The 27,076-nt window shown below is 36.4% G+C and overlaps 1 protein-coding gene across 1 annotated transcript in view; it reads left to right on the top strand.

Annotated features, from left to right (window-relative positions):
- Positions 1-27,076, top strand: part of P3H2 (prolyl 3-hydroxylase 2) — a 158,212-nt gene that overhangs the window by 92,845 nt on the left and 38,291 nt on the right. Inside the window, exons 2-3 of the mRNA XM_007102271.3 lie at positions 23,657-23,809; positions 25,233-25,422. Coding sequence (XP_007102333.2) covers positions 23,657-23,809; positions 25,233-25,422 — 343 coding nt within the window. The remainder of the gene's footprint in view (positions 1-23,656; positions 23,810-25,232; positions 25,423-27,076) is intronic.

Raw genomic sequence — 27,076 nt, 5'->3', positions numbered from 1 at the left:
GCTGTCTCTGGTACTTGTTTTGGTTTTTGTCAGGAGTCAGATATATTTACCATGCTGTTACTGGCTCCATAGAATCAACAAACCTTTTGCATCCCATGTGTGTGCTATTTAGCCTCTGGAAGTAATACCTCCTTTCGAAATATTTTTTGGGATGATTCCCAACCTTTGGTAACTGGAGAACCAACAGTAAAATAGTTTTTATTTTGTTTTTTCTTTCTTTCCTGAGAGAGCAGCTGAGGTGGCTTAAATGTATACTTGTAAGTAGAATTTCACTGCACTGCTCAAGCCATGGCTGCCTGATTTATGAAGGAAAAATGAATGACATTGCTGTATGATATACTGCTTCCTTGAACAAAATTCTTTAGGATACAGAAGACTACTTCTGACTGACAGGACAGCTGGAAAGGGGCTAAAGAACAAATTCAAGGGAACACACAGAGAGAGGATGGGGCAGGTCCCATGATAGAGTGTGCTGCCACCCAACTGGCTTCAGATCTAAGATATCGGTAGCCACTGACAAAAATATTCTTAAAGGAACCAGATTTTTTACTGAAAGAACTCATTGATTTTGTACACACATTTGAAGGGCTACCTTAGAACTATTTGGAATGGCTGTGGCTAGTGGATTGAGTTGGTAGAAATTTTAAGAGAGATTCTAGTCAGCATAAGAAAGGACACTGGAATGGCCAGAGCCGTCCAAAGCTGGAATGGGCTGCTTTGGAAGACTGTGAATTTCCTGTCACTGGGGGTATTCAAGAAGAAGTCACATGACCATTGACAGAACTTTGCAGAGGATTTAAGCACCAGAAGAGAGGGTGGAGGTTTGGCCAAGTGACTCTTATGGTCTTTTCCATCACAGAGATTCAATGGAAAAAGCAGTGGGAATATAGTAAATTTATGTTAGACTTGTAACTTATGAACTTGTCATTCTTTCCACAAATCATATTCCAGATGAAAAAATAAGGTACATTGAATAAAAATTAAGCATTACTGTTATTCCCATTAAACACACCAGGCAACTAAACTAAGACAGATAGGATTTACCGTACACTGAAATCAGCAGAAGAACAGATTTACCACACACTGAAATCAGCAGAAGAACAGGAAATCCCACCAGTGAACTCTGTTGTGGATTTCTTTCCCTTAGGATAAATGAGCCAGAGACAGAGTGACTGATGATTGACTAAGAGGATTGAGAGAGAGAACAACAAACTAAAGAGCAAGTGTATTTACTAGAGACTTACCAGCATGCCTGAATTCCAAGGGAAAACACTCATTCAAAAAGCAGAATGCAAATTCCCCTCCTTGCTTCCTCCCACCACACACATACACACAAACTTCTCTATCCAGATTTTTCTAACTGCTTACTTCCAGTGGACCATTCATCTCCGGTCCTATCCTTTGTGCAGAGAATTTAAGGCCAGGCAAGAATATAGCCATTATGATTTGTCCGAAGTGGTTCTCCAAAGGTACTGGCTGAACCCTGGCTCATTCCTGGAATACCCAAAAGGCTAAAGTAGTGAGGGCCGCAATCTACCCTCTGTATGATGGGCCCAGTGAGTGCAATGATGCTGAACTAAACCTGATCCTAAAGATGCCAGCTTAGGAAAGATCAGAAGTGTGGGACCCATTCTCAAGTAGATCTTTCAACTTGAGGAGTAAGTCTAGGCTGGTCAAAAGGGGATGAGTAAGACAGACAAGGAGAGTTCATCGCAGACTCCTACCTAGATAAGTGCTATTTCTACTGTGGAATACAGTCTCTTATTGGCATGAAAGGAAGGTCCTGGGATGGGAATGAATTATTCTTCAGTGAGTGAAGGGAGGGTGAGCCAAAGGGTCTCTGGGTAAGGCTTGTTATATACTGAAACACTCTTAAAAGTTTTTCACAATTAAGTTTCTAAAAGGTATTAAGTTGATTATACTATTTTTGCCTTTCATTCTTGAAATTTATATAATCTAAATATGTAAACACAGCAAGCTAGAAGTCATCTTAAAAATCACCTGGCCCAACCCCTTCATTTTACCCAAGTGGCAGATTCAGAAATATTGATTGGCTTACTTAAGGTTACTCAGCAAGTTGCCAGAACTAGAATCCATGTCTCCTGTGTCCTGGTCCCATATTTTCTTCTTCATTACCTGAGTGTCTCCTTCCTCACAAGTCTAGTAAAGAATTTTCTGCAGTTCTGAAGACATCAGCTTGAGAGCATGTTGCTGGCTATTGGGAAGAGTGATATAGATCAGAATGATAGATAAAGAAGGCTCTCATGCTAGGACCAAGGCATTGGAGAAGCCACAAGACCCCCATGAATGGCATAGAAAACAGTGAGCCCCTCATTTTGACTTAAGCCACAGAGGATGTTGTGAGCTTAGGGTTGGTGTCTACATTCATTCATTCGAGTACATTCACAATGAAAATGTCTCCTCCGGCCTAATTTCTCACTCTCCCCATCATCAACCTCCCCTGCAGCCAATTAGAACTTCTTTGTCAATACATAGCATGCTTTTTTCAGTTATAGTTACTTCTCCTAGAATACATTTTTCTATCCATTTTCAGCTGTCAAACTCTATCCATCTGTCAAGGTTGATCCCAAGCATCCCTTCCTTTATGTAGTTTTACCTCTCTTTCCCCAGTGATATGCTTTCTCACATAACCGTACCTCTTGGTCCCCTGTCTACTTTTCCCTCAGAAAGAATAAAAATTATTTGGATACAACTGGAGAATGGAATTTCAATGAAAAGAAAATTCAAAAAATTCTCCAATTTCATGTAGACCTGAAATAAGTATTTATTCATTCACCCATTCATTCTTTTAGTTTAACAAACCTTTGCCGAGCACCCACTCCTCATAGCCAAATCACGTCTTTTCCTCAAAGACCAGCACGTATTATATTCTTCACATTATCTCTTCCTAATTCCTCACCTGTAAGTAATAAGTGCTCCTCATAAATCAGCTATCTATTGTCTATATTTTGCCACCGAAAGTTTTTGTCTCCCTAGTAGACAGTAAATTCCCAAAGAAGTATTTTTCTTGAGGACAAATACAAAGAAAAAGATAAATAATTTTTCCTATTTTTTAAAAATGGGATCAAATCAAATTTACTGATATCTTACCCACACCAAATTCTTGGTCTCAGTGCAATATTTCATATGCAAAAATGATGAAGTGATTTTTTTTTTTTTTTTGGTGGTATGCGGGCCTTCCTCTGTTGTTGTCTCTTCCGTTGCGGAGCACAGGCTCCGGACGCGCAGGCTCAGCGGCCATGGCTCACGGGCCCAGCCGCTCCGCGCCATGTGGGATCCTCCCAGACCGGGGCGCGAACCCGGTTCCCCTGCATAGGCAGGCGGACGCGCAACCACTGCGCCACCAGGGAAGCCCGATGAAGTGATATTTTAATTGACTCAATTTTCTTTTCTCATAGAGGATTTTGAAGCCATCAGCATTTGGCAGACAGGACCGTTCCATTTACCCTCCAGTTCTGGAAAATATATTTGAAAACCCAGCAGCATGCAAAGCCAGGGTTGTTAAAATCATCATTTCCCTAAAGGATGTCAGAAGTCCTAAGGGAAAATATTTACAAGGAAAATCTGTTTTCTCTTTGGAATTTACAGGTTTTATTTGTATATTTTTCTCTTCTTACATGTTTCACCCTTGCCCCATCCCATGTGGCAAGAAGACAGACCTGTTTGTCTTTCCACCAGTGAATCTTTCATCAGGTAGCTGGCTGAAGTCTATGCCTATTTAAGTAAATGTCTTTCAGTTAGTCAGTTTGCTAACAGTTTGCTAACTCATCTTTATCATTTGTTTATTTTTATCTTTAAAAATTGCTCAAGAATGACTTACTAGTTCCAGTTTAACCAAACTCCTTTCAGAAAACAGCTATCAGGAGAGTGTTATAGTTTTTAATCATCTTCCATAATTTGAAAAACTTGGGGATAGAATAAATGCCACCAGTTTTGAGTTAAGTGTTCTGCATACCCACATCACTCTCTTTTGCACTTAATTCACCACCTGATTATTGTTTATCTACTTTTTGTAGCTCTTACAATGCTATCATCTCTTACTATGTTGATATTGATATATTGCGATGGACACACTCATGCCCTGTGTGCCTATCACGTATAATTGGTGGCTAGCCAACACTGACACATTAAGCAAAACTCTCCAGTGTTTGATGAGTGGACAGCTACATGAACAGTCTTTCATCCAGTTACTGAAAACCCAAGATGTGCCAAGGAGTGTTAATCACCAGCAATGTAATAGCCAATCAGAGCCACATAGAGACAGACCTCTTTGTGAGTTGAGTATACCTTCAAATTAAAAGAGAGAATATTGTTCTATTTTTTTCTACAAATGCGTCAATTTTTTTAACTTGCAAAATCTCATAACCTTCTGTATACTGGTAAACAACAACATCTTCATAACTCTGCCCCAAGAGAACCAATGGAGAACTCAGACACGTCAATGGATGATTGTAATGCCTTGAGGGAGGCACTATGAGGGAATGATGTCTAAGCAAACAACTAAAGATGAGTAAGAAATAATTAGGCAGAGATTTGGAAGGATAATTTTTCGAAAAAAAGGACATAGAAATTCAGAGAGGAGAGAGTAAATGGAACTGAGACAAAATCCAACAGGACCATAGCTGAGAAAGCAACAGAGGATAGTGAGAAGAAAGTCTGGGCCAGTAAACCAGGACCACTTAGGGAGGAGCTTGTGAGTCACTTAAGGAATATGAATTTATCCTCAGACCAGGGGGGAGCCTTTGAAAGTTTCAATCAGGGAGGGATAAGATCAGACTTGCATTTTAGAAAGATTATTCTGGCTTCAGTGTGTTAAATAGATTAAGGGGAACAGGAGTTTACAAGAAAGTTCCCCACAGCTGTCTGCCTTTGTGCATTTAAATATGATGCCCTTATGCACAAAGGAGTGCTCATGCACACACACACACACACACACACACACAGAGCTTCTCAGAATTTCACTTGTCTTACTTAAATTCTAGAAATCAAATTCACTGATGGTATTCAAAGAGCTTCTTCCAAGATTAAGTCCTTCCTTGACTAGTATATTTCTTTTTTCAGGAAATCATAATAAACCTTGACTTTTGCTTATTTCCCATTTGACTTCCATTTCTGTTTCTTCATAACACAGCTCTACCATATATTTGTTTTTGAAAATTAGAAAACAAGATGAAAAATGGAAATTAATTATTAAGTCCTAAGTTAAGTTCCCTGACTCCACTTGAACACAGCTGCTATTAACATTTGGTGTGTAAACATTTTTAATGAATTTATATTACATAAATGGGTTCATACAATTCATAGTTTCATCCAGTCTGCTTTTTTCTTTCAAATGTATCATGAGCATCTTTGCATGGTTCATTAGTCTCAGTGGGCGTATAATACTCTACCAAATAATTATGCTGTGATTTAGTCCATACCTATTGTTAAAAACTTCACTTTTAATTTGATCAGATCAGAGTTAGTATGGAGTCTTAGAAACTCTGCTTTACAAAACTGTGATGACATTTCCCAAGCTGACTTCTCTGTCTGGTTCTCTGGTATTATGAGTTTTCAGCATTTTTCAGGAACTTTACCAGCTAATTAAAATAATACCAGGAAAGTAGCTTCCCTTTGGGAGCTTTCTGCATTAGGATAACTTTTTGGTTACAATAAAGTGAAAGAGGATGCTTAGAGGAAGTGTTTTGATCAAACTCCTTTTCAGAATGGGAGGTTTAAGTACCATAAATAAAAACAGATGTACCATTCCAGAATGCCTAGAAGAGAAAATTCATCTGTCTTGAATTTTTTGGTCTTATCCTGAGAAATTATAAGGGAAACCAGGTATTTTAATTTTCATTTGGAACTCTACTTTTTTCTTAACCCTGTTTCCCACCCTGTTTTAATGTCAAAACTGGCCTACCAAGGTAATTTCATGATACTCTGATGGCAAGAACACTGAGTTAAAAGTTACAACGCCCTAATTTAGCTGTTAGCATTGTCATTGATCAGCTTATCACTTGGGAGAATACAGCAGTGAGATGAAGGGCCCGAGTTCTGGTGTAAGACACCGTTGGGTTTAAAGTCAGATTCAGTTACTTATGCTTTTTAGTTTTCTCAGTTGTAAATGAAGTTATTGATTCCTACCTCGCTGTAATTTTTATTTTTAAAATGTTGTATATTACTTTGCTAAGGCTTCCATAAGAGAATACCACAGACTGGGGGGCTTAAAGAGCAGACATTCATTTTCTCACAGTTCTGGAGACTAGGAGTTCAAGATCAAGGTGTCTGCAGGAATGGTTTCTTCTGAGGCCTCTCTCCTTGGCTTGCAGGTGGTCACCTTCTCCCTGTGTGTTCACATGGCTTTTCCTCTATGCACTAGTGTCAGTGATATCTCTCTCTGTGTCCTCATCTTTTTTTCTTATAAAAACACCAGTCAGATTGGATAAGGGCCAGATAGGCCTAATCCTAAAGGCCTCATTTTAACTTAATTACCTCTTTAAAGGCCCTATCTCCAAATACAGTCACATCCTTAGGTCCTGGGGTAAGAGTTCACATAAATTCACCTATGAGTCTTAGTGGATACAATTCAGCTCATAAACATGTGGTCATACATATAAGACATTTATTTCATGTCTCTGGCCTCAATAATAGTAGCAACTATTATTATTTAGCTTCTCTGAGCTTCATTTTTGTCACTGTGAAATTGGGACATTAATATCTGCCCAGCCTACATATGATAATGACTTGAGATTAGTTATGTTAAATTTCTTCGTAAAATAAGTGGTGGGAGACTGTTGTTTATCTTATGTACTCACATGCATTCTTACTTTCTTCCCTTTAAGAATATGAACATTTGCTCTGAGCTTCTTTTTCACTAGAGCTTGGAGTAGGAAGAGTAGGATTTAGGCTCTCATTGATCTCCCTTTTACTCTTATAGGTTTCAACATCTTCACTTCCTGAACAGGAAAGCACAAGGTTAATAATGGCAATTCATGTAGCCTTTCCCATAAGACTTCTGTGTGCTCACATGGGGCATGAGGCAAAGATTAATAAAAATGTAACAGAATCTCTCTGCCTCACTGTCTCTGAGGAGAAGCAAGTGAGAATTCCTTTAGTGCCTCATGGGAGTGTTTTCAAATGAAAAGAATGAAACCTGCTTATATTATTTTGTAGCAGGACCACATGTTCCGGGTAAAGAGAGCAGAGATGGCAACTCCCAGATGGAAGGCTATGTTCATTTTAATAACTTGTCTGGGATTTCTTTCTGATTGAAAATTGGACTTGCAGTGGAGTCTTTAAAAGGCTTTCAGTCTTTGAAAGCCTTAAAGAGGCTTTAGACTAACAGAAAGTGGGTCTTCCAGTAATGGGAAATGTGGCAATTTAGCACTCTGTTGGCATGCCTGACCAGCTGTAACTTTCAGAGTATGATTATGTGGCTTGGTTCCATAATGCTAGGGGTGAAAGGCCAGGTTGAGACCTGACTGGATGGAGTAGGGTATACTGGCCCCTGGAGCTCAATGGGATTGATCTAAGCTGCCTCACTACAGACTGACCTAGTATAACCTAGTAACCTAGACTTACTCCTTTCCAATGAGACCGAGATGTTTCTGGAAGCGAGTTTCAAAAGATTTAAGTCACTCCATTTGCTCTGAAAGTTTCACGTGTTCCCCCAAATGTGATACAATATGTGCTTAGCTTCAAACCCATACCACTTTGTCCCCAGCCTTCTTTCTAAGTGTTCTTACATACTTTAAGCCACTCTCAACGCTCGTACTTCCAGCAGACTAATCCTTACATATGGATAACACTTTTTATTGGTGTCTTACCATTGTGAGATGCCCTTCCTGGTGACTCTGTCTGTTGAAATTCCATCCATCTTTCAGGTTCCATTACAAATGCCATATTCATAATAAGATCTCCATGAAGACTTTCTAGACCCAAATCCACCTATTTAGAAGTACTTTTTCCTACTTTGAATCCTTACAGTATTTGTTTTTACTTCTCTTCTCTTAATCATACTCAACCCTGCATTATAGGTATTTGTCTGATTTCCTGCCCCATCCCACAGATTATTAATAAAAAGGAGGAATTAACTCACATTCCTCCCTATCATCCCCACCCACCCAATACCCAGCATAAGACCCTCATTAAATGTTGGTCAGGTTGAACTGAAAGACAAAGTAGAGTGGCCTGAACCTCAGTTTCCCTAGAAATACAAACCTTGTATTATCTTATGCAGACAAAGTGGGAGGATTGAACTCCATATGTGGAAGATCATAATGGCAATCTTTTCTTAGTATAAACCAAACATGCAGCTGCTAAACTCTGCCACAACATAACATTTTAAGGGGAAGGAAGCCAATGTAAACCCACAGTATGTGCAAAGTTAAAATCAGAAACCCTGAGTTTTTTTTAACCACTGAATATAATTTTATAGTCTATTGATATGATTTTTCTAGGCTGTGGTTCAATTCAAACCAGTCTCTTCATTTGAACCCAATCCTAGAGTTCTCTTCTGCACTCATTAGCAGCCACTTTTTAACTTTAATTTTGCTTACTCTGGGTGGCATGGAGAAAAGTATTCTTTTATGTCTTTTGGAGGGATATATTTTGGGGGTAACTTTTTTATATGTACTTATCCAAAATGGTACATTCTTTATTTTCCTGCTAAATAAAAAGGATTGGCCACTTAGTCTTAGATGCAATGAAGTAGTGAAACACCATTAACTTTGGAATTAGAAGACCAGGTTGTGGGATCTAGCATTTCTATCAGGATTTATGTGACCCTGAGAACAATTTTTCACTTTATATTTTAGTTATCTTATTCACATAAGTATTCGAGGAGGGAGTCTTACACCAAATGATGTCTAAGGACCATGTCAGTATTTGCATTTTGGGATTCCGGGATCACTTAGGTAATGATTTTACAATTAAACCATTCTTTCATCAGTTAATGAAGTTTACCCACAGTGTGGGTTGCTATATACATACCAACAAAGTAGAGTCTCAGAAGGCTGATTAGTTCCTTGAGTCACTTTGAAGCAGGAAGGATGGTTCTTTGGTCAAAAAAGTTTGAAAAATGTAGAAAAAAAATTCCATTTATAGAAATGAACTATCATAGTAGCATATTAAAGATTCTAAAAATCTTACCCTATATAAATTTAATTTTTAATACAGTTTATCTTATCCTTAATTAACTATAAAAGCGTTAAAAAATAATAACTCTCATGACCATCCAGGGGAATACACTTCTTAGCAAGATAAGGGTTAACCACAGACCCAAAGGCATTTTCCCTGCACTTCTGGGTTGCTCTGAGTTACTTATACTAATTGATCATGACTTCATCCTTGAAAGTCTTCTCTTTCTCTGGACCAAAGATCCCAAGTGTGCCTTAGGTGAAGACCTTGCCCAACTCTCAATTGATCAGTTCTCCAGTCAAGATTCTTCACTGCTAAGGAGATGTATTCTTTTGCATTCCTCCCATTATACCAAACACAACCAAGTTCAAAATGAAATGATTATTTTCTTCAACCCATGATGAAATTTTGGAATCACCTAAAAATACTGATTTCCATTGCTGTTTCAATCATATTCCATAATTGACTGGCTTTGAAATTTTAAGGATGTCCTTAAAATTTTTACATTTCCTTTGACTAATGCAGTGGACAGAATTGTGTTCCCCCAAAATTAATATGTTGAATCTTTAACTACCAATGTGATGGCATTTGGAGGTGAGGGCTTTGGATGGTTATTAGATTTAGATGAGGTCATGAGAGTGGGGCACTCATGATAAGATTTATGCCCTTATAAGTGTAGATACCAGAGAGTGGCCCACTACATATGAGGACAGAAGGAGAAGGTGACCATCTGCAAACCAGAAAGAGGACTTTCACCAAAGCCTGGCCGTGCTGGCACCCTGATCTCAGATATCCAGACTCCATAACTGTGAGAAAATAAATATCTCTTGTTTAAGCCACCCATTCAATGTATTTCATTATGGCAGCCTAAGTTGATTAAGACAGTCAACTTACTTCTTCTTTATGTGAGAAAAAAATTACAATGTTTTCCAGGAATTTTGCCTCTTCTCCAGTCTCCCTTTACTCCCAGTTTATCCTACAAACACCAGACTAACTTTTCCACAAGAGAAAGAATATCAAGTTGGTTATATAGTGCCATTCTTATACTCTTCCCCCTGCTGAAAATGAAATGTATTTCAGACTTCTGGTTTCTGGTTCTGCGTATAAGGAACTTGGATGTTGCCATACCATCCCAGCAACAAGTAAAGAGCTAAACAGACTGAAAAATCAACAACTATTCTAGGATCCATAAAAGAGGTTGAGACGATAGGGCAAACCAGTGCTCCCAAGAGTGGAGAGATAGACAGATGAATACAGGTTATCTTGGCTTATGAAGCAGAGACTAATGAGCAGAAACCACTGAGGAGACCAGTGCAGGGGTAGGAAAACCTAAACTGTAATTGACAAATTGCTTTAGGTTCAGTATGGACAATTCTGAGAGTTAAAAACTCCAGTGGAGGACCCAATCATAGAGGGGCACACTCAATAGTGTGAAATTTACCTCTAGAAACTCGACCAGGTTCTCACAGTAAATATTAGAGAAAAATGCCTTGCTTCCTTGCTTCCTGCAAGGAGGGGGAAAGGAACCATTTTGAAGTACACCAGAGAAACTTTGTTCTTCTTAACAAGGCTTACCCTCAGGAGAAACTAGCTAATCAGAACCTAACTTGCTCTAGTATCATCAGAGACTAACTGACCTGGAGGAAGGGATCTGCAACTTTATGAATTTATTTATTAGTTCTAATTTTTTTTTGGTGGAGTCTTTTGGGTTTCCTATATATAGTATCATGTCATCTGTGAATAGTGACAGTTTTACTTCTTCCTTTACAATTTGGATGCCTTTTATTTCTTTATTTCTAATTGCTATGGTGAGGGCTTCCAATACTGTGTTGAATAAAAGTGGTGAGTGGAAATCCTTGTCTTATTCCTTATCTTAGAGGAAAAGCTTTCAGCTTTACAGGGTTGAGTATGATGTTAGCTGTGAGTTTGTCATAAATGACCTTTATTATGTTGAGGTACGTTCCCTCTATGCCTGCTTTGTTGAGAACTTTTATCATAAATAAATGTTGAATTTTGTCACATGCTTTTCCTGCATCTGTTGAGGTAATCATATGATTTTTATTCTTCACTTTATTAACGTGGTGTATCACATTGATTGATTTATGGATGTTAAGCCACCCTTACATCCCTGGAATAAATCCCACTTGATCCATAGTGTATAATTCTTTTAATGTCTGTTAAATTTTGTTTACTAATATTTTGTTGTGGATTTTTACATCTATGTTCACCAGGGATAGTGGCCTGTAATTTTCTTTTTTTGTGGTGTCCTTGTCTGGTTTTGGTATTTGGGTAATGCTGCCCTCATAAAATGAGTTTGGAAGTGTTTCTTCCTCTTCAATTTTTTGGAATCATTTGAGAAGGATAGGTATTAACTCCTTTTTAAATGTTTGGTAGAATTCACCTGTGAAGCCCTCTGGACCTGGACTTTTTTGGGGGAGGAGTTTTTTAAATGACTGTTTAATTTCATTATTTCTAATTTTATTTCTCTGGGCTCTTTCTCTCTCTCTCTCTTTTTTTTTTTTTCCTTGATGAGTCTGGCTAAAGATTTGTCAATTTTGTTTATCTTTTCAAAGAACCAAATCTTAGTTTCACTGATCTTTTCTGGGGTTTTTTTGTCTATTTTATTTATTTATAATATCCTTCTTTCTACTAAATTTGGTCTTTGCTCATCCTTCTTTTTCTAATTCCTTTAAATGTACATTTAGATTGTTTATCTGAGATTTTTCTTGTTTCTTGAGAGAGGCCTGTATCACTACAAACTTCCCTCTTTGAACTGCTTTTGCTGCATCCTATAGGTTTTGGACAGTTGTGATTCCATTTTCATTTGTCTCAAAGTATTTTTTTGATTTCCTCTTTGAATTCTTCACCATCCTGTTTTGTGTTTAGTAGCGTGTTATTTAGTTTCCATGATTTTTTTTTTCAGTTTTGTTCTTGTAGTTGATCTCTGGTTTTATATACTCCCTATCAAAATATCAAGGGCAATTTTTACAGAACTAGAGCAAATACTCCTAAAATTTGTATGGAACCACAAAAGACCCCAAAAAGCCAAAGCAATCTTAAGAAAGGTACCAAACAAAACAAAACCAATGTTTCCAAGCTCGAAATTATTCTACAAATCTAAAGCAATCAAAACAGTATGGTACTGGCACAAAAACAGACATATAGATCAATGGAGCAGAGTAAAGAGCCCAGAAATAGACCCATATAAATATATTCACTGATCTTTGACAAAGGAGTGAAGGCAATACAATGGAGCAAAGACAGTCTTTTCAAAATGGTGCTGGAACAACTGGATAGTCACGTGTAAAAAAAAAAAAAAAAAGGACTCTATATAAAAATTTATGTCCTTCACAAAAATTAACTCAAATTGATTAAACTGCACAAATATAAAAATTCTAGAAGATAACATAGATGACTTTGGATATGGCAGTAGCTTTTTGGATATAATACCAAAGGCACCATCCATAAATGGAATAACTGATAAGATGGGCTTCATTAAAATTAAAAGCTTCTGTTCTACAAAAGACAATGTGAAGAGAATTAGAAGACAAGCAACAGACTAGGGAAAATATATTGGCAAAAGGCACATTTGAGATAAAGAATTGTTACCCAAAATATACAAAAAACTCTTAAAACTCAAAATTAAGTAAACCAACAACCCAATTTAAAAATGAGTAAAGACCTTAACAGACACCTCACCAATGAAGATATACAGATCATAAATAAACATATGAAAAAATCCGCTACATCATATTTCATCAGGGAAATGCAAATTAAAGCAAAAATGAAATACTACCACACAACTATGAGACCAATATCCAGAACACTGACAACATCAAATGCTGGCAAGGATGTGGAATATAAGAACTCTCATTCATTGCTGATGGGAATGCAAAATGGTGAGGCCACTCCAGAAGACAGAACAGCAGTTTCTTATAAAACTAAACTGCTGTTACTACACCATCCAGCAATATCATTCCTTGGTATTTCTCTAAAAGAGTTGAAAACTTATGTTAACACAATAATCTGTACCCAGATGTTTATAGCAGCTTTATTCATAATTTACAAAACTTGGAAACAGCCATGACATACTGCTCATAAATACTGACATACCTACAGTATTTATTCATACTGTAGGTGAATAAATAAGTAAACTATGGTATATCAGACAGTGGAATATTACTCAATGCTAAAAAGAAATGAGCTATCAAGTGAAAAGACAGAGAAACCTCAAATGCACATCACTAAGTGAAAGAAGCCAATCTGAAAAGTCACAATACTGTGATTATAACTATATAACATTCTGGAAAAGGCAAAGCTATGGAGACAGTAAAAAGATCAGTGGTTGCCAGGGGTTGGGGTGGGGGTGGTGAATAGATGGAGAGCAGAGGATTTTTAGAGCATGAAAATGCTCTGTATGATACTATAATGATATATACTTGTCATTATACATTTCTCTAAACCCATAGAATGTATACTACCAGTAGTGATTGCTATGGTCTTTGAGTGATTATGGCTTGTTGATGTAGATTCCTCAGTTGTAACAAATGTACCACTGTGGTTAGGGATGTTGATAATGGGAGAGGCTATGCCTGTTTGGCAACATGGGGGGATATTGGAAACCTCTGTTTTTCCTCTCAATCTTGCTCTGAACCTAAAATTGCTCCAAAAAAAAAAAATAATAAAGTCTTAAGAAAAACATTTTTATAGTTACCTCAAATATTGTAATTTTTATTTTTTGAATTATTTTTGAAATGAGACAGGGGTGATTTTCATAACTACACTCACATACATGCACACATAGATATATCTGAGTCTCTTTTTCCAAAAATAAAAGTCAAAACACCTCAGTTTAGTGTTCAAAGATCCCCAAATTCCATCTGCATTCAACCTTGTTTTCCATTACTCTGCAATCTAGTCCTTCCACATGAGCCAGTTCAGCCAAATTACTATTCTATAAAAACATCTTAAAAAAAAAAAATCTGAGTCATTCCTATTTCTTCCTGCTCACCTTATTCTGCATCTGAGACATCCACATGTTTTCTATTCTTCAAGACCCACTCTCAGTCCTCAGTTCTCAACGAGGCCTTTCCTGTACCTTCCAGGTTACTGTGGTTTCAAATTTCTCTCAATTTCAATAGCACCATGTTGACTGTAACTCACTCTACCCTCTAATCCTGTACAGACTTAGTTCTTGATATTAATAGTCGTGTATGTCTCCTTGCCCTGTTGAACTGTATTTAATAAAAGGTCAAGGACTATATTGTAAATATTTTATATCCTCAGAGAACATCTATCACAGTTCTTTCTAAGGCAGAGGTGAGCAGGAAACACTTGTTACATGAACCAGATATGCATGAACTCACCTCTACTTTGAAATCACAGGGATTAAAATCCCAAATACGTGTTTGTGAATGTTTTAAGAAAAGATGTAGATTCTAACCATAGTCTAGCCACTGATTTTCTATGCAAATGTTTTATCCACCTGTAAAGTGAAGCACTAGTACTATATGATTTAAAGGGCCTTTCTAGCCCTGGTTATCTTGGTTAATGGAAGTTAATTTTCAGAAGACCAATGCAAGTTCCACCAAAGTAAGAGAAAAATGTTCAGTAAGTAAGCAGATTTTCTCCAAGCTTTAACCTCCTCAGAAATTCAGGTGGACTGGAACTTCTTTCCAGTACAGTCTATTGACTGAGGTATGGAGGAAATGTTTGGGTTTATATTTAACTTTTGTATATGGCAGGGATATTTAATTTACAATACAGCCTAAGGTTATTGCTGTGGCTGAATGTTTCACAAAGTACAGGTGTGATGCCAGAGGAGCTTATGAAACATTGAAAGAACTCTATCATCAAAACCACCTCTTTAATAAGACCCTGCAGCCTGTCAGGTTAAGAGTATCAATTAGTCATCCTGATGGGTTAAATACCTGAAAGGACCTTAGTCTGTTCTTGAAGTCCCCTCCAAGAGGGGTCTTTGGAGTGAAACTCCCTTTGGCTTGCAGCCATGGTGCTTTCTTTTACATGAGCTGAAGTGAAGGTTTTAAAATACTTTTTGAAGTAAATCTCCCCACCCTTATAAGAGCAAGAGAAAGTTTCTATTTCATAGAGGAATGTGGCATATTTATACCAAAAAGGTACAAGTGGGAAAGCGTTTGATTTGCTTGTTTGCTTTTCTTATATTTCTCACAGTGGAATGGTTTGGGTGGAATGTTAAATTTGTTTCATAAACACAAAATGGAGGGGAGACCAAAATGAAAAGAAGATGGTAGAAATGGTAATGATAGCATTTTTCTATATGCTCACTAAATCCTAAAGCCCCCCCCCCCCGAAATCATCCATTTTGGCAAGCTATCTCCAGCGTTATCCTAGCACTGTTACAATTTTTAAGAAGGCAAAGCCCAGTGTGTTACTTCTTTTCCCTTCATCTGTCATCCACTCAGGAAACATGGGTGCTTATGAAAGAAGCAGGAACTAAACCCAAACTTTGATTCTCAGTCATCGGTTCTCCCGCTCCTTCTTACCTATGACGAGCATTTTATACCCATCACTTTGTTATTTCACAAAACAATGTGGCTGATATACAAAAAAGTTTTGAAAAGATTTTTATATTCTCAAGAGCAGAAAAATCAGTGCCAGATGTATATTAAGCTATTTCACTGCTGATTTTTAAAGGATATCTTAGAAGCAGAAAGCCCCAGTCCAGTTTATTTGCCGTTTTGCAATCGTGTTTGACAAATAAATTCAAATGATTGCACCTTTGTACAGTTTGGTGTAAAGAATGTGATCTGGCTGCTGATCGCTGAGGAGATACAACTCTGGTAGTGAGCAATTAGGCTGTTGGCTCTAGCAAAGTGATGGCCAGCTAGAACTTTTTAATGGGTCACTAGGGATAGACAGCATTCATCTCCATTTGTCATAATGAAAGCCAGGCAGAAGCTAAGCATGCGTGAACAGTTAGAACAACAAACTTTGTTTTCATACCATCAGGTTCATTAAGGGCCACTCAGTCTGTGCCAGCACTAGCTTCCCCATGGTGCTACAGCTCATTGTTTGTATTATGACGTGCTCTTGTAAATAATGATCAACTACTTTTGCACTGGGCCCGGGATGAGGTATAGGGGTTCATCTTCCAGCTTCTCGAAGAATTTCGCAATAAGGATTGTGTATACACTCGATAAATGATCATTTTTATTATTTTAATTCTTGTTAGTAGTATTGTAAAGTGCTTTGCAAACTACACAACAGTATACAAGTGTAAATTCTTATTAACAAGCTCACAAACAAAATTATGCTCACATGATATGGGGGTCACAAAGGAGAGTACAATTCTGAGATCACAAAGAGGGACATTGGATTTCTATTTATTTATTTTTCAAAATCAGACACGAATAAGATTCCTTACATGTTAAAGTGATGATTACTACGACAGTCATGGGATGTTGGCAAAACTGAACATGAAGTGAGTGACATGACAGCCACCTTCCAAAGACATTTTTAAAGAGGATGAAAGCTGTGTTTCGAGAAACAGTAGCAGGAAAAAAAGGTCAGCGAGGTCTTAGCCTAAACTTTCTTTTCGGGAACGTTAGTCATTCTCTGACACCTCAAGGGAGACTTCTGGACAATACCACAGAGGTTAAGATGCCTTCCCAGTTGTTCAGTCTTACCCTGTCCTAATGTTTAAAACTGAAAATAACAGTAACATACCAATAAACCACACCTTAATTTCATTTGATCCGTGGCAGATATGACTTGCTCACATTCTATCTTTGAGATATACTCTCTCCTTATCCAGCAGCCATCCAAGTCTTTTCTGTTCTCTTGTTAGGACTTAGACAATACACAGACAGCCTGAGGGACTTTGTCCAATTAAGCACACACATATTTTTTGGCTAATTCTTTGAGTTCCCTGTTTTTTTTTCTTCTCAAAAACTCAAGGACTTTTTATTTTAAATAGTCTCTAATACGAAGTAGCACGTTTAAAAGTTTTGCTCCTTCACTTTAGTGTTTTTGTTACCCTGAGAGATGGTTTTTCTTTAGATAAGAAATCTTCCTGAAAGCTTAACTGATAGAATCTGTCGTTCCACTGAGTTCATACGGGTAACCTCATTTGATGGTGGCAAGGCACCATCAGTGTTTAACGTTCAGTTGTAAACATCAGATTAAAACTTAGAGCGTTTAGAAAAAAACGGGAGTCTATTATTCAGGCTCAGGACAGTGAGTAATTGTAGGAAAGGGTACAAGCAGTTGGCAAAAGAGAGTGCTTTAAAAAGACGTATGTTTCCTTTCCAGCTTACTCCACAGAGAAAATGTTACTCTTTAAATATGTCATTTCTCATCTAATCCTTACAAAATAGCATTTTGAAAGCTACAAATATTTACTTATAACCATGACTACACTTTAGACTAACATTCTGTAAATGCAAAGATAAGTTAATTTTCTTCATTTAGCATGAACACCTAACGTGTGAATTACTACGTGTTCTTTAAAACTAAAAAATTCTAAATTTTCTCCCTTGCCATGTAGGAAAGAATTTAATTACTAGAAATTTCCTTTACTACGGAGGTTTATCTTTTGAGTAAATTGCACCTTTTCTGTATCCAAAAGAACTTTGAGTTACCTTGTGAAAGCAATTATTTGTATAATTAGATTTTTGAAATGGGAGCAAAAACAAAAAAACTCAAAGAGAAAAATGGAAATATACTAGCTTCACTTTGATGTACTATAAGCCAGCATGATACAGTTACAGTAAATGAAAATACAGTTTAGTTCTGAGCTTCCTTGTAGTCAAAACAAAAAGGACAACACAGTCTATCATGTAGTCCTCAATGTCTGGTGAAATTAATTTTATAAATTAATCAGGAAATTCAACCAATAATTTACTATAACTGAATTATGAAAAGAGCTTGATATATGGGGCTTTTTGCAAATTATATTAACAACATAAAGGACGGTAACATCGCCAGAAATTATGGCATAAGAAGGAAAAGTTATTTTTCATATGGCTATTTTTGGACTCTCTAAAAATCTGACTCCATTATATGGAAATGTTTAGGAATTTCCTAAGATTGAATTCTCATGAAAAAGCCTGGTCATTACATTTGGAACACTGTAATTTGTAGGATTTAGTTTAATTCAGTAGTTCAAACAAACTGCTTCCAAATTTTGTTTCAAAATTGGATGAGTCTTTATTTTAACAGTATTCTCTTTTATTTTGGCCGTGCCATGGCTGGCGGGCTCTTAATTCCCCAAACAGAGATTGAACTCGGACCCTCGGCAGTGAAAGCACGGAGACCTAACCACTGGACTGCCAGGAAATTCCCAACAGTATTCTTTTAATATGTTGTTCATTTATTTGAAGCTTATTTATTTATTTACTGATGTGGTTCTGTGAAGGAAAATTAACTTTGGGTTGACAAAAATTTGAGGTAAATTTGGAGACATTAGCAAGAGCTGAAGTATCTACAAAAATGTTGGGTATCACCATTAATAAAAAACAATCCTCTCGCTTCATAAAAGAAAGACGAAAGTTTTTAGCCCATGAATTTTTAGTGTTCAGGATGATGTACATGCTGTAATCTGATGACTTCCTTCCCCCTGCATCTAGTGTGATTATGCTGCTAATCAGAACTTAAAAATTCTGCTGTGGCTTAGAAACAGGATGTCTTCACTGTCTATTTACATGTTTGGCAGTTGGTAAGAAACTTCATATGGGGTGAAAAATTCTCTAAAGTTGCTATATTGTGAAATTTAAGTAAAGAGCCAAGGCAAAAATATAGCACTGCATCAAACTATAATGTGTGATATTGGATGAATTCCCAAAGTTAGGGTGGGGAAAGCAGAGAAAGAATTCCTTTCCTTATTGAAAAAGTCGTTTGAGTACAAGAATGGAAATTACTTATTTCAGGCTTGATGTTTTATACTGGTTGTATAAAAGGCTTCAGAAAATGGAATGTGATCTTAAATATTCTCTTTCAAAAGGACGCAGTGTTCTTTACATGTTTTAATGTGTTTTAGAATTAGTCCCTTTCCTTTCTTGAACATGTCCTACAAGCTGTTCTAAACTCATACTCAAAATATTTGAGCTTCATATTTATGCTAATTCAGAAGAGAGGGAACTTGTATATCTTTCCTAAAATAAGTTTGGAAATTTTAGAATTGTTTCCTTTTGGGCTATGCGTCCGTCTTCGGAATTGAGAAACTTTGCTATGGCAAAGGATGGGCAAAAATGGAAAGGAAGAGAAAGGAATGGAAGAAGAAAGGGTGAAAAAGAGGGGGCAAACCTATGCTGTCCCATTTGTATTTTGCGACGTAAAAGCATTACCTCTGACCTGGATTACTGCAGTGTTCTCCGGCCTGCTACCAAAGATCTGTTCTCCGCATAGTAGCCTGAATTATCGTTTGAAAATATGCATCAGGTATTATTTAAAATTCTTTAATGGTTTCCCCTTGCACTTAGAATAATGTTCAAACTCTTTACTGTAGTGTACAAGTGATCTGTTATCCAACTTCTCAAATCTCTCTTCTTAGTTTCTACTCTGCTTTTAAAACATGTCACGCTTTTTTCCATTTCAGGGCCTTTTTGCTTGACTTTCTTTTGACTGGAACACTCTTCCTCCTCTTCTGTTCATGACTGGCTTTTCAACATTTAAGTCTGAGCTCAAAAATCACATTGCAGAGACCTTACTTGACTAATTTATCTAAGAGTCCTGCATTCACCGAGCCCAGCCAGCTCTTACTATATTGTTTGTTCATTTATTTCTTCATAGCACTTAGTGCAATCTAAACGTATTTTCATTAATGATTTATTTACTTGAGGTTTGTCCCCTTGGATGAGACTGTAAACACCTGGAAAGCAGGGTTTTTGTCTGTTTTGGCCATGTAGCTATTCTCATCGACTTTCAGACTTTCACAGTGCCTGGCATGGATTTAACACAAAATAAATATTTGTTGAATAAATGAATGAGTGAAATAAAGAATTTGGTATGGCTGGAGTACTGAGCCTGTGTTTTCTTGACTGGGGGATGGTAAATTATAAAACTTCCAGAAGTTTTTCTAGAACTTTCCTGGGAAAAGTTTGCATAATGGTAAATAGGAGGAAGTTATGCTAGAAAGATAGGGCAGGGGCCAAATCCTACAGTTTCCTGAATGTGGTAGTACATAGTTTCTGGAATCACCTCTGTGGTCAATGGATAGCTATTGACAGTTTTTAAGTAGTCAATGTACATTTTTGAAATGCTCCTTTATTATTCATTATGGAAAACCATTTGTGTGTCAGTAGAGTCTGGTTCAGTCACCAGTTGACTGAGTAACTTCCAAACATCAGCAGGGTGTTGATTTAATCAGCATTTTTTCATGCAGCATGGCTGGCAGGAGAAAATTTTTGCCTTAGCTCTTCAGAGCCTGAGATGAAATGAACCAGTGCTTCTTGAAGGCATTTCTTACCAGTTATTTCTCATATCTCAGTAGAGCAGCAAGCTCCCCCAAAGCATGACACCATCTTGTTGAATCATTCCCCTTTCCTCAGTTGTTCTTTATTTTACAATTTACTTTTCTAATGCATAGCGTTACCTTCTCCTGTGGTATGTTTTTATTTGGTCTGGTCTTAAAGGAAATCCAGTTTGAATCCTTTAAAGGCAGTTAGCTTCTTGTTTGTTTCAATGGAGTAGCAGGTAGATCCTTCCTTAGCTGAAACCTAGTACTTATATGGCCTTATAATAATCCCCATCTAATAGTACAGGCTTATATGTAGCACACACATGTTCATCTGGACTTTTCCTACCACTTCAGATGTGTGTATCTAATTTCAAAAATGGACTACAAAGATATCAAGCTTCCAGTTAAAATGATGGCCTGTTTTATATATAATCTCTGGCAGCCAATTCTAGTTTCCTGAACTGGTTCACAATGATTTAAAAGCTAGTTCATGAATAAGTTTTATGGATTAACCTTAAGTCATGGAATCTTCTTTATATTTATATTGGGGAACATGGTATTATGTTTAATACTGGGTTATAAATGGGGAAAGCACCAAATAAGCAAAAAACCAATGTGGTCAAATTTAAGAGAAGGAACCAATTTATCAGTGTTGGCTAACAGTTTTCAAGAGCTACTGAATCACATTCATCAGTTATAATCAGTATTGGAAGCTCTCAGTATGAATGATGACTTCAGAGATGTTGCTATTAAACTTACATCCTTCTAGTCCATTATAGCTTATGAAGCACACTCACATGTAATATACCTTTTGATTTGTGTGTAAATGTTTGCTTCTTAGAATTTATTTTTCTCTTTTCCTAGACATATCATAGACATCATCTATATGTAAAGTAGATGGAAAACAAAAACATAAATAAGTCATGTGGTCCCTATCCTCAGAAGGTTCTACTAGGAGTAACAAATATACTTAGGTAGGTGCCACATATGGCAGAGTATAATAAGTGTCAGTAGAAGAACAGGGATACGATGATATTGCAGTGCTTGACTGTGGCTTTAGGGTTGAGAAAAAGTTTCTTAGAGAAGGCAGGATTTAAGCTTAGCCTTATAGGATACGTTAGATTTCAACAAGAAAATCCAAGTGTCAGGGGATCTCTAGGTCAGTGGAACAATCTGAGCAAAACATGAAGGTAGGAAAGTGCAAAATTTATAAAAATGTATCTATGTTCGTTCAATGTTAATGGCTGGTGTTATAAAATTAGAGCTTGTCAGTACTAAACTGCTGTGTTCAGAACTTATAGTTTGGTCCTTAACTGGAGGCAGTTTCCACCAACCACAAGTACCTCACTATATCCTCATAAATTATGTGTCTTTGGGAGTTGTAGACTATACATACCCAGCATTAATGAGAGTATATTCAGATCCTTGAAATGAATAGATCTTATATAAATTGTATCCGGTTGTTTTTTTTTTTTTTAGGGTTTTAGTGATTTCTGAAGCACATTTATATATAATACACAATTAAATCATTCCAAAATCCTATGGAGTAGGTGGTGGTATGGCGGTTTCTTAATGGAGAACCAAGACACAAATGTTTAAATGACTTTTTCCAGGTTCACTTGATCAGTAAGTATAGACACATACCCAATTTAGAACCTATTCATTTTCCTCTATAGCTATATACTTGTCACTATGTAGACATCCGTACAACTCATATTTGTCTGTGTTGGTGTATGAGAAATTGAGGAAATTTAAGAAAGAAACCAGGAATTCAAAATTAATGATTTTGACAGCAAAAATAATTCTGAAACCACAGAATCGAGAACAAAGGTAAAAGTGGCAAGGAAAGCTGATTTCAGGCAAGATTTAATCGAAGGAAGGCCAGTAGCTAAGAATATGCAAATTAAAAAGAAAAAGAGAAGGCTTTACTATTATTAGACAAATTTAAGGATATCAGATCTTAAAATAGGGCAGTTTATGTTTTCTGTAGTAAGGGATAAGATTCTTTATATATCATGAGAAGGCAGTGACTGGGAACTCAGGAACCTACTATTAATTTCTATTTCTTACTACTACTTGAGTGGTCAGACTATCAAAAGCCTATTCAGTTGAATGTTACATGCCTTCCACGATTTTATATTTATTTGTTCAGTAACAGTGAGTTTCATTTCTTTATACTTCAAAATAGACCAAGCATAATTTGGATTTCACCATGAAAATGACAAGTACTAGTGTGAATATTCACTTTTCTGAAATGAGACAAAAGGTTCTGTCTATAGACATTCTCTATGAATAAAGCATAGGGCAAAATGTATTAAATCAAGTAAATTCAATTACATTTTGTTACCAAAAAATGCATCATTGCACGTTACATGGAGAGCAGCTTATTAAGTGGTTTAAGAGGAGATTTATAGTGTCTTCGTAGTTTATTAAAAATCCTTCCTTTTATATTAATGAGAATCCAACTTGTAAGTTTGGAATCAATTTCTCAGTCAAAGGAATGTGGTATAACATTTTGTGTGCTGTATTTAGCATCTCTTCTGGATTGGAAAAATTTATTCCTTTTAACTTTGTGTCCTTCACATTCTAAAGCCTGAAAACAGATTCGGAGGAGTGGGAGGTATCCCTAATCTCATCCTTCAGAAAGTCACAGTTTATTCTTCCATTGTCAGGATTAAAGGCAAAAGGAACAAAAAGAAAAGAAGAGAAAATAAAAGACAAAAATATTGAAAGTGTGAATTAGAGGTGGCACAGCATTGGCAGATTTTAATTTTGATCAATCATAAGACAAACAGAAGCATGTAGATTCAATTTCCCAGAAAACACAGATGGCTTAGAAAAGAGGGAGAAGAAAACGAACTTGGAACAAAGCACATTTACCCATTTTCACCGATGCCAAAATACCCGCATATCATTTTAGGAGCACTGCTTATTAACCTCTTGCCCTTTAGTATGGAGGCTGGGTAGAGTGAATGTGAATTCAGCCCTGACATTTTCTGTCTGTGAGACCTTGGACTGGTACTGAACCCAGTTTAGAAATATTTGCCTTCATTTGATCCTCTTTTTTTCTCTTTATAGCTTAACCAGCTGGAAAAGGCAGTGGAAGCAGCACACACATTTTTCATGGCCAACCCTGAGCACATGGAAATGCAGCAGAACATCAAGAATTACAGAACGATGGTGGGCGTTGAAGACCTCCAGCTGGTAGATCGGGATGCCAAACCACACCTGGTGAGCTTTGGGGACCCTGTCCTAACCATGAGGAGCTTAGTGCTCCTAACTTTCAATGGACTCAAAGCAAATTCCTATGAGTGGATATTTCACATTGATTCCCAACATCCGATACAGTATCATTTTTACACTTTCAGAGTTCCCAAGATGAAGTATTGTAATTCAGGGTTGAAAAATTGAAAGAAAAAGAAAATTAACTTAGAAAATCAGTATAATATGGTGAAAAGTAAGATGTGACGTAAATGTCTGTAACCCTCTCTGAGCCTCAGCACCCACTCCAGCACTTCAATTTTACCCACTGGAATTGAAACCCATGTGAATTGCTCAGGGTCACACCATGGTTTCCCAGCAACCAGTCCAGTGGCTTTTTCCACGGTACCTGTACTTTTCAAATATTGATTTTTTTAAGCTACATAATTATTCCTTTAAAAGAAATCTTACTTGAAATTCACAGTGTGTTGAAAGGGCTTCTTTTTCAATTGGATACATCACCATTCTCAATGTGTGGCCTCCAAGAGGATTGAAGAAAAGGCTAAGAGGGAAGATTTTAGATAAAAGTCTTTTTTCCTTTTTTTTTTTTTTAAAAGTGAACTACGTTCCCTGGAGCCACATTATTATGATGGTTTTCGTGCTCTTGTACATTGCATGTCTTAAGCTGAGTGCAGTTTAGGGGATCCTTTCTAATTACAGGAAGGTACTTCTTTCCTTCAACGCTGTGATCTGATCTGTGACAAATCTGTACTATACATTATGTAGATGGCTAACAAGTCAACTGCAAACCAAATGAATGCACAAATCTTAGTACTGGTGCTGAAATCTATTCAAAATAGTCATCATGATCTCAAAGTTTGTTTCAAAATTTGCAAGCATCAAGTGTCAATCAAAACTGAAGATGAAACATTAATGAATGTTGAATTCTCATGTTTTAGGTGTAATTCTTTTTTAGATTTTTTGGTTTTCTGCTAATTTTACCATACTGTTTCATTTAAATTTCTTACACACTAACTTTGTTTATGCAATTGAAATAAAATTGCAGTATACACAAAAAACAAAACAAAACAAAAAAATTTGAACCAGGCCTGGAATTGAGTGTCATGTCCACCCACATCAGTCTTCCTGCACTTTGTGGCATGGCCCTGCCTGCACTCAAAAGGGTTAGAAAATATAGTCTTGAGTGAGCTCAGGAAGAAAATGAAATTGATTGATGCCACAGCAGTAGGCTTGCTCAGTCAGTCCCTTCTCATTTACAATTAGTTGAAGCCAGGGAAGTTTCCCTTTAACTCCCAGTGTGATCCTTCTTTATCTTCCACAGTGCAAGACTCCCACACCCACCTACTTAAGTGATCCAGAGTCTGCCTGCATTTTGCCATTCAAGTGCCCCTTGGGTGCTCTTTGAAAAAAATTTTTCTCTGTTTCTTTACAGGAGAGTTACAGTGAAGGAGTTAAACATTATGAGGCAGATGACTTTGAACTAGCTATCAAGTACTTTGAACAAGCTTTAAGAGAATATTTCAATGAAGATACGGAGTGCAGAGCCCTGTGTGAGGGGCCTCAGAGATTTGAGGAATATGAGTACTTAGGGTATAAAGCTGGTCTGTATGAAGCCATTGCAGGTAAAGTTTATTTTTTCCCTTGATTTCCTGATTATAGAAATACTACATGCCATCTGTAAAGCTATTCCAATAATGTAGAAGTGTATATTGTAAAAAGTATAATTGTAAAAAATTCTCATATATGTATCCCATCCTCTCTCCTGTGGATTACTTTCCCTAGCTTAAATTTTGGTGACTATGATCCCAAACTTTTTCAGATACATACATAAATATTTAGGTATTTATTTATAATTATTATTTCATTTTTATAAAAATAAGACAACACTGTAAATATTGATTTTCAGTATATGTTTTGTTTTTGTTTTATTTCATGCTTAACAATATATTGTGGACTTCTCATGTAAGTACATGTAGATCTACCTTATTGCATTATATGAGGAAAGCATAATTTATTTGACCAGTCCTTTACTGATTAATACTAAGAAGTTGCAGTTTTTTATTATGATTAATAATGTAGTAGTGAATACCTTTGTATAGTCTTCTTCTATTACTTAAATGAATATTTTGTTACATATGGGAATTTAATATACCACAATTTAAATTAGTAGGTAAAGTTCATTATACATTAATTGGGGAGGTTGACTAGTTATCCATGTATGGTGGGGACTGAGTTCTCTGCTGCATATGAAAAAATACATGAAATAAATTATATTAATAATATGAGTAAAAATAGAACTGTTAGAAGAAAATGCAAGAGAATATTTGTATAACAGTAGGAAAGCTCTTCTTAGCATGATGAAAGACAAAAAATTTTAAGAAAAAAATAGATTTTACATAAGATTTATAAATATAAAAGATACTTTAATCAAATTGATTTATAATAGCAAGTGGAAAAAGTTGCAAAATGTTTACAGGAAAACGGTTAATATCATTAATACTTAAACACAGACTGAATTATTAGTAGTACTGGTAATTCATTTCTTATTTATTGGTAGTAATAAAAATAAGCAAAATTTATTTAGCAGTTAAAATATACAGAGCACTTTATATAGTTATACCTCTTTTAATCCTATAAACAACTCCTTGTAGGTATTGTTATTCACCCTCTTCTCCCCTTTTAAATGAGGAATTTAGACCTCAGAAAGATTAAGTAATGGGATTAAGGTGAAACTGGGAATCAAACCTAGGATTTTCTCACTCTAGAGCCCATACTTTGAAGATCTACACAGTTGAAAAATGGGCAAAGGTTATTTATTCAATAATAAATGTTTAACACATATTTGTTGAGTGCATATTGTATTCCAAGTTATAAAACATGAAAAACAATGTTCAACTTCTCATATACTCATAGAAATGCAAATTAATGAAGTGAGTTTTCTTTCCCCAACTTCCAATGTTTTCTGTCTTCATAAAAAGCATCACTCACCTAGTAGCTCAAACCAAATCCCTAGAAGTTATCTTTCAATCCAACATTTCCTTCAATTCTTATTCCCTTCCGACTTGTTACCAAACTTTGAAAGATGCTACTTCCTAATATCATTTGAGATTTCCTGGTTCCCTCCACTCCTTTGGCTACCACCCTGGTTCAAATCAACACTATATTTTCACTAATTCACTGTGATAGTCTCCTTGCTGGTCCTCATGTTCTGATCAGGTTTTACTCTGTAGGCAGAACAGTTTTCCAAAAAACAGAAAGTCTGCTCACAGATATGCT

The sequence above is a fragment of the Physeter macrocephalus genome, chromosome 1, assembly GCF_002837175.3.
Source record: "Physeter macrocephalus isolate SW-GA chromosome 1, ASM283717v5, whole genome shotgun sequence".
NCBI lineage: Eukaryota > Metazoa > Chordata > Mammalia > Artiodactyla > Physeteridae > Physeter > Physeter macrocephalus.
This window is presented reverse-complemented; position numbering and strand designations above follow the sequence as displayed.